Source organism: Mauremys reevesii, linkage group 6, assembly GCF_016161935.1.
Source record: "Mauremys reevesii isolate NIE-2019 linkage group 6, ASM1616193v1, whole genome shotgun sequence".
NCBI lineage: Eukaryota > Metazoa > Chordata > Testudines > Geoemydidae > Mauremys > Mauremys reevesii.
Genome location: NC_052628.1, coordinates 14,931,916 through 14,940,365, shown reverse-complemented (window position 1 = coordinate 14,940,365; position 8,450 = coordinate 14,931,916). Strand labels below are relative to the sequence as shown.

The window sequence follows — 8,450 nt, the reverse complement described above, 5'->3', positions numbered from 1 at the left end:
TCATTAAGTGGTCTGCTGAGACCCTCAAGCAATTTTCAAGTGATCCGCGGGGAAAAAAGTTTGAGAACCACTGCTTTAAGACATGCGGCTGAGAAGGGCCGTCCAGCTCGGTGTTGGCTCTGTGGGGTTTCAGCTAATCTAGTAATGCCTGTGTTCTCTTCAAGCAGAAATTTTTGCTGCTCAAGGTGAGCACGTGGACCCTCCCCCCAAAAAAGTCTTGTGATGCAACTAAAATCATTTAATGGGGTTAGCAAACTACCCTGGCACGTGCTGCCCGTGAGCTACTGCTCCAGCTTTGCACACTCAGGGGTAGGTGGCTCCTGTTCGAAAGAGCCAACTCCCCTCCTTTGGCGCCTAATGCTTTGCCTCTGGTGTCATGGCGGTTGGCGTCAACTCCCACCCCTTAGTTTTGGGCACGTGACCAACGATGCTCCTTTTCCCATTGGCGCTGGGCCCTCACGTCATCAATCCCCTCCGGAAGGCGGAAGTGAAGAGGCGGCTTCCGGCGCGGCGTTGGTCACAGCTCGGGTGGTGCCGTTGGTGCTTGGCGGCGGTTGGGGTCGTTGCGGGAGGAGGAGCCGGCAGGTGGGTCCGTTACGGTCAGGGAATTCCCCTCCCCCCGCTCTTAAGGGGGGGCTGTTCCATCCACCTCCTCGCGCCTCCTGCCGGGCGTCGCGCGCCGCCCCTGCGGGTAGGGGGCAGCTGTTCCCCGAGGGGAGCTGGTGGCTTCCCCCGGTGAAGGGCGAACCCGCAGCCACCCGACGCCCCCCATCATTGATTGACCCCCCCCCCCCGCTTGTCCCTGGACTGATCCCCTCCTCCCCTGCCTGCTTTCCTCGTCCCCCTCATTCCTGGTGCCCTGGACACCCCCCCCCACCCCCCGCGTGTGCCCCTGGGCTTGGTGGAGGCAGTGAAAGACGGGAGGCCCTTCTTGCCCTATGCCCAGAGTTGCCTCTGGCCTGGTGGAGGTGGCTGGGCCTCTGGCCTTGTCTTGCGCTCACCATTTCCCTCCAGCTCCTGGAAATAAATCCTTTCAGGAATCTGTGTGTCATAAACAGGAAAAGAGTCCCAGTTTTTGTTGCCTGGTTTAAATCCTTTGGGATGGGTCACCCCTGAAAGGCTGCCTGTCATTCAGTGACTATTGCTTTTCTGTATAAAAACTTCTCACTCAACAATTCCAGCTTTGTGGCTGCAAAATGAACACACTCTTATGTAAAAAGAATACAGACCTTGGAAACCATCTGGCTGTTGACATGTCACGCATGCCAATTCTGGTCTTTGCTGGAAGACTGGGGGAGAAGGGGTGTCTCGACATACATTGTTTGCTTCCATAACTTAATGGAAGAGTTGGGATCAATTAAAGTTTTAACAAAGATTTCCTCTATCCACAATGTTAAATAGATTCTATGAATACAGAGAATTTAACACTGACTAAAATCCCTTCCCCTCTCCATTGCTCAGCCTTCACTTTCTTATTTGCTTGTTTCAAGAAATCTCCATTCTTAGAAATTCAGGTGCTATCTAAGAGACTAATGTAAAGAAATAAGCAGGAAAACTTTCAGGTTCCCTTTATACAACATGAAGAGGCAGAACAGGATGACTAGTTTAAGATCTTCATTATCTTGACTGAAGTTTTTTCTTAAGTCCTTATTAAAGTTACATACTTTAAATACTGTATGTGGTTCAGCTTTACCAAGAGGATGTTCCTGCTCCCAATGAAGTCAATGTGAGTTTTGCTGTGGTCCTCAGGCAAAGCAGAATTGGACAACACAAAGGCAATTTCAGATAGTTCAGGCCCAAAATTTGGGTAAATGTTTACAAAAACTAACATGAATTTCTAAATAATTTCACTAGTTCTAAATGTTTTAATGAAAACAGTATTTAGCTGAGGACTGATATTTTTCCCCCTCCTGCATTGTTTGAAACCCAAACACTGGATTATAGAAACAGATCCACTGTTTCTGTTGTATAAGCTGTTGGAAGGATGAAAAGCAAGCAGTAGACCTGTTGATGTAAATTACAGACTTAAACTGGTTTCTTAAACTTAAACCATTGGAAAGTTTTTTATATGTAAGATTTTTTTTTAAGACTTTAAAAAATGTCAGTCCCTTGGTTTTCAATGCTCTTTTATTGCCTCTTATATCAACAGATTCTGTCAGAGGATTGGAAAGAACCATGGTGTGCATTCCTTGTATCGTCATTCCAGTTCTGCTCTGGGTCTATAAGAAATTCCTTGAGCCGTATGTCTACCCTATAATTTCACCTTTCATTAAGCGCATATGGCCTAGGAAAGCTGTGCAGGGAACACTGGCCACCAAGCAAGGCCAAGGAGACAGTACTGGAGCTATTCTGGGGACTTCAACCACAAACCTAGGCCCAGCAGATGATTCTGGAATGTATAAGGTAAGCAATATATTTTAAAGCATGTTAGAGGAGGGAGGGGAGGTAGCTAAGCAAGGAATCCCCAAGCAGAGCACCCTATAACAATCCAACCTAGAAGTCACAAAGGCATGGTGGATTGTTTTGGAGGAAATTCAGAGATGACAGAAAAGGTTGTGACTGTATAACCAGGTACAATTTTCTTAAGTAGGGAGAACAATTGCCTCAAATCAACCTCTGAGACCTCTTAGAAAAGAATCATCCTAGAATGGCATGCTCTATCCCAGCTATATCTAATAGTTCTGCTTAAGAGCTTTTCTGACTCCTTACTTTTCCACTTCAAAAAATTCAGTAATTAAATCCTAAATGACAGTTCATCTGATGCATTAAGCAGAACAGAAGCAGGTTTTTTGTATTGGCTCTGCAGTCCCAGAAAACAATTGTGTTTACTGACAAACATGTTTCAGGTGTTTTTTTTTTTTATATAGCATGGTAACCTTTTTTTTAACCATAATTACACTTTAATATCCAAAGAAATGGGCAAGCTCTTCTATGTACCTTTTTTTCCTCTGGCCTTTTAAAAAGTAAGAATTGTATATAAGGCTTTACCTAACTTCTTTAAATTTCAGTCTTAGTGTCAGAGGGGTAGCCGTGTTAGTCTGAAACTATAAAAAGCAACAGAGAGTCTTGTGGCACCTTAAAGACTAATGGATGTATTGGAGCATAAGCTTTCATGGGTGAATGCCCATTTCGTCAGACACATGTAATGGAAATTTCCAGAAGCAGGTATAAATATGCAGACAAGAATCAGTCTGGAGATAACGAGGTTAGTTCAATCAGGGAGGGTGAGACCCTCTTCTAGCAGTTGCGGTGTGAGCACCAAGGGAGGAGAAACTGCTTTTGTAGTCGGCTAGCCGTTCACAGTCTTTGTTTAATCCTGAGCTGATGGTGTCAAATTTGCAACTGAACTGAAGCTCAGCAGTTTCTCTTTGAAGTCTGGTCCTGAATTTTTTTTGCTGTAAGATGGCCACCTTTACATCTGTTGTTGTGTGGCCAGGGAGGTTGAAGTGTTCTCCTACAGGTTTTTGTATATTGCCATTCCTAATATCTGACCTGTGTCCATTTATCCTTTTACATAGGGACTGTCCAGTTTGGCTGATGTACATAGCAGAGGGGCATTGCTGGCACGTGCTTATGCTCCAATACATCTGTTAGTGCAAATTTCTCAGAACCGAGGCAGATGTTCTGAACTCCTCTCTTCATTCTTTCCTCCCCAACTAAACTCTAGGGTTCTGAATGTGGTGAATGTTTTTCTTTGACATTGGTTCATGGTACTCTCTCTTACTTCCAATTTCAGATTGAAAGCAATGGGGTCGCAAATGGAATCACTGCAAAGGGACCAACGGAAGTTTCTGACAAGAAGACTGATTAAAGGAACTTGTTCATTAGGAACTTTTCTTTGCTGTACAATGTGAACTGGTGATACTGTTCCCACTTTGAGATTTGGTGGCCCTTCTACCTGAAAGGAAGCATGAGTTGTTTATAGCAGAGGGTTTCCTCTGCTGCTGAAATGGGTAAATTTAGCAGCTTTCTCTTTAAGATGTTTGAGGAGTTGTTTTAAACTATTCTTATTCCTTACTACATTTTCCTCACTGAAATTCTTTGCAGCTGTAATGCAGTTCAGATAAGGTTAGATATCCTAGATTAATTTATTTTTATCAATAAATGAAGCTTTACATGGTAAATGTGTCAGATTCTTATAGCTGTCTTGTAATGCATCTAAAATCCATGTATTTTACAACAGTTCCTGAAACTCAAACTTCTGCTCTCAGAGCCTCATGCAAAAGGTTAGGGTTTCATCCAATATAGTTTGATGGAGTAACGTGCAATCTCTTGCTCTAAGAGCTATAACTCTCCCATCCCTGCTAAAGATGTTATGGATTGTACTGAGGACACCAGCGTGTTTCTTGGCAATGCTATGAAGAAAATTTATAAAAGGAGATCTCCACCTGGTAACCGATAAGCTAGAATAGGTGCAATATTTACAGGATGTTTTAGTTTATGGGAAGCAGAAAGCAAGCCCTGAGGAATGGCAGGGAATTACTATGTTGTATGCAAGCCTCAGTAGTTAAGATTGTAGGTGTCAGAATTGTAAAATTCAGAATAAGTCCAGAAAAATCTGGTTAACCTGCGTGTGTAACTTAATTAAAACAAAGTGGCATTTTATTAAAGCATTTTTTTTCTTATAAAAATGTTTCTAGTTATTTCTTTCTATTTTAAAATTTAGTTCTTTGAATGGAAAAGTCTCAAAGCTCGAGAATATTATATAGACCAGGACCCCAACACAGGGATGGCATCTGAACTGCTTGCTTTGTTTGTGGCTGGCTTCCTGACTTCTCACCCCGTGCCAGGTCTGGCCCCCAATAGAAAAAGCTGCTTTCTGTCCTGCTCTGCTGCTAACTCTATTAATGGAAACTGCGCTATTTTAGATGCCTCTCAGCTCTGCAGAGTGTAAAAGTAATAGTCCCTTTCTGTATACAGGTGGGATACTGTTCTGTTTGGAGTCGTACGTGAGTCAAGGCAATTTAGAGGAGAGAAGCAATAATGACCCATGGTTGGAGGGGCTCCTTCTACTGAACAGTCCAAAAATATGACAGGTCTGGAGGAGAACTATTTTGGGTGGTTCATGGAGGGCATAACTAGGAGTAATGGAATTAAAATAGGAAAAGTTACTGATGTATATTAGGCTATGGCCCACTCTTCCAATGCATGTGGCTGGAGCCTCATCTCTTGGGATGCCCTAAAACTGAACTTATTTTAATATTCCACTTAACAGTTGATTATTTTATTCTGTATGGCACAGGTAACAACGCCTGTAGTTAAAGTTCCACAAGATTTCCCATTATAAAACCCTGTTTTAAGTTTTTTATAACTTTGCCAAACTTCAACCGTTCAGGTTGAAATTTTCCATGCTTTAGTGCCTGTCTCAGCCTGAACTCTTGTTTGAAAGTTAACACAGATGGTTCCACCGATCCCAAGAACGAGATTAGGGAAAAGTGGTGCTTTGCCCAGGTTCAATTTTTTTACACCCATTTTGTTGAGAAGCTCTAGGTCTAATGAGATTTGGAGCAGGGACTTGAAATGTAACCTGGGTCTCTTGTTCCTGTTGCTGTCCCTGTGAACACTTGCCCAAGTTATAAGCCTTTGAAAGATCTCAGTACACAGATAGTCAGACTTGTTGTTTTGGCTTCACAGTTCTTCCAAAGATTCCATTTGTGCTGAGCATGCTCCAGCTCAGGGCTGCAGGGGCCAAGCAGGACCTTCCCTGCAATTGATGCTGCTAGGAAAAATTACATTCGAAACACTAAGGTTGCAAAGTCAAGCATTTGCAGGCTAGGAAATGACAGTTGCAGAGAGTAATGGGGTGGGGAGGAGAAGAGGGGAACATGGCCTCCAGTGGCTACAGAATCAGATGAGGAGACAGCTCAACCTTGAGGAACACAGATTTCTACAGGTGACGGCAGAGAGTCTTTGCAAGCAGGAATCCATAAAAGGGATTGTATGGAGGGTGCTGGGGCTGATGTTGAGGTTGGTGGGTTTGTCACTGCACCAGCCAGTCTGCAGAGTCATGGGATATGGTTCATACATTCCCCTGCTGCAGTCACTCCTCCTTGTTTCTCTGTTAGGTCTCCTGGATTTCTTGGGAGGTTCCCAGCTAGATTATTAGTATTCGCTGGCCCAAAGAGAGAGAGAGTGTGACTGTAGCCTAGTGGATTAGGGATGTAGAAGGTATAGATTCAAATCTTCTCTCTGATTGACTTAAGAATTTGAATCCACATCTCTTACCTCCCCAAGTGAGTGCCTTAAACACCTGCCTATAGTCATTCTTTCTGGCCCAATGAATATTTGAGTTTATACAAAGTAGAACAGCTTTAAAAGTACAGTGTGAGAGTACACTAGTCTCCAGTTCTCAGATAAAGTGACTCACAGGGGTGGGTTATCTCCAGCACGAGGGAGTCTTGCCTGTGGTAGCTAGGTGTCAGGGAGCTATCAGTAACTCTCACTCTCCTCCTGATTACACAGCTCTGTCTGTGGCTTGCAGGTTAAAAAGAGGTGCACATAAGTGCCCTTGAAGTATTCCCAAGAGCTATCCAGCCCCTGACACTGGCTACTTACATAAATTCTGGATCCTCTGTTCCCAAAGAAAGTGTACCCCAGTTTTACCTTAGGTTCTGCACTACTCCTGTATAACACAGTGCACTTATAAAACAAAAATGATTTAAGAAAGAACATATGAGCAGCCATACTGAGTCAGACCAAAGTCCATCTAGCCCAGTATCCTGTCTTCCAACAGTGGCCAATGCCAAGTGCGCTAGAGGGAATGAACAGAACAGGTAATCATCTAGTGAGCCATCCTCTGTGGCCCATTCTCAGCTTCTGGCAAACAGAAGCCAGGGACACCATTCCTACCCATCCTGGCTAATAGCCATTGATGGACCTATCCTTCCTGAACTTACCTAGTTCTGTTTTGAACCCTATTATAGTCTTGGCCTTCACAACATCCTCTGGCAAGGAGTTCCACAGGTTGTCTGTCTGTTGTGTGGAAAAAATACTTCCAGTAGAAACAAGAATGGAAACAAATGGTTACAATATAAAATAAAATCCTAAAATGTGAACTAAATCTACACTTAATTGTTACCTTTCCTAGCTAATAAAGTAGGGTTCTATCTCCTCTCCCCCTGTCAAAGTGCAGTCTGGCACAGAGCTGGGTGGCTTCCCAAGGACCAGGATCTAATCTTTCATGAAACACCCCTGCTCAACAAGATGTCTCCTCAATGAATGGATGCAGAGTGTCTTTCTCCATCCTGTGATATATAGTGAATCAGTCTTTTGGCTTTATTCATAGATAGGATGATCTCATGTTTCCTATAATGTTCCTTTTTATTTCCAAGTGGTTTTCACTGTTTGCAGTTGTCTGATTGTTTTCCACTGATGGTTCTGGCATAGAGGAATGGTAGAGATAGGGCATTACCTTACTGGCTAACCAAGTAGGGGGAAAAACAACCTCCCGCTCGAATGGACCATCACTCAGACATAGTCACCAGGGACTCTCAACTTTTACTTCAAGGCCAAAAGGAATAGATTTCAATATAGTTATATTATTCCTTAAATACTACCCATACACACAACTTGCAATGATTATGAGTATTGCTAAATTACAAGCTTTCAGTTGAGACCTCACATGCTACCCTTCATGAAGAAATACTGTGAAAGTGGTACTATATTAGGTATAGTGAGTTTGTCAGGTCTGACACAGGATGTGCTTGTAAAGGACAATAAACCTTTTTCCAGCTGGCACCAATGGGCCTCTGGCACAGGTGTCTATATGCATCTTTAGGAACCTCATCCTGGCACTAGGGGAGCTTCAGACTAAAACCACAGGAGCTTGATCTGCATAATGTGTAAAAATACCACTTATGAAGAACCAGCAAGTCCACCTAGAAGTCAAAAACTTTTCATGTATAGGCAGGTCCAAATGCAGTATATTATCCTTCCATGGGTTGATTCAAGACTCTAGTTGGGTGCCCATGTCTTGTAATGAGCTTTCTTACTACATGGGGTGCAGGTGGTGGTATCTTTGATCGTTCCGGTGAAGGGTAGGGGCCTAGGCAGAGACAGATGCATCCTGGAGGTGTATGCCTGGCTGCGAGGATGGTGTCGCCAAGAGGGCTTTGGCTTTCTTGACCATGGGATGTTGTTTTGAGAAGAACTGCTGAGCAGAGATGGGGTCCACCTACTGAGGACGGAAAAGAGCATTTTTGGATACAGACTGGCTCACCTAGTGAGGGGGGCTTTATATTAGGTTTGATGGGGGCAGGAGACAAAAGCCCTCAGGTAAGTCAAAAACATGGAGACCTGGGAGAAGGGTGAGAATCTGGGGGGAACATGGGCCGTTATAGCAGAGATAAGGGAGAAAATAGAAGGGAAATGAAATTGGTATCTTAGATGTCAGTATACTATTGTGAGAAGTATGGGGAATAAGCAGGAAGAACTAGAAATGCCAGTTGTTA

At 43.6% G+C, this 8,450-nt stretch overlaps 1 protein-coding gene across 4 annotated transcripts; it reads left to right on the top strand.

Moving 5' to 3' along the window:
* The first annotated feature begins 444 nt into the window (after nucleotides 1-444).
* On the top strand, nucleotides 445-4,631 carry C6H18orf32 (chromosome 6 C18orf32 homolog). 4 transcript variants are annotated; one of them, XM_039543381.1, is made up of 3 exons: nucleotides 445-585; nucleotides 2,150-2,403; nucleotides 3,737-4,631. In XM_039543381.1, exons 2-3 carry the CDS (start codon nucleotides 2,176-2,178, stop codon nucleotides 3,809-3,811), a joined length of 303 nt encoding a protein of 100 aa, XP_039399315.1. In that variant the 5' UTR covers nucleotides 445-585; nucleotides 2,150-2,175; the 3' UTR covers nucleotides 3,812-4,631. The 4 variants fall into 4 exon arrangements, with proteins under 4 accessions (XP_039399315.1, XP_039399319.1, XP_039399316.1 ...); XM_039543385.1 differs by lacking the exon at nucleotides 445-585 and adding an exon at nucleotides 669-691; XM_039543382.1 differs by lacking the exon at nucleotides 445-585 and adding an exon at nucleotides 960-1,726.
* The last annotated feature ends 3,819 nt before the right edge of the window (nucleotides 4,632-8,450 follow it).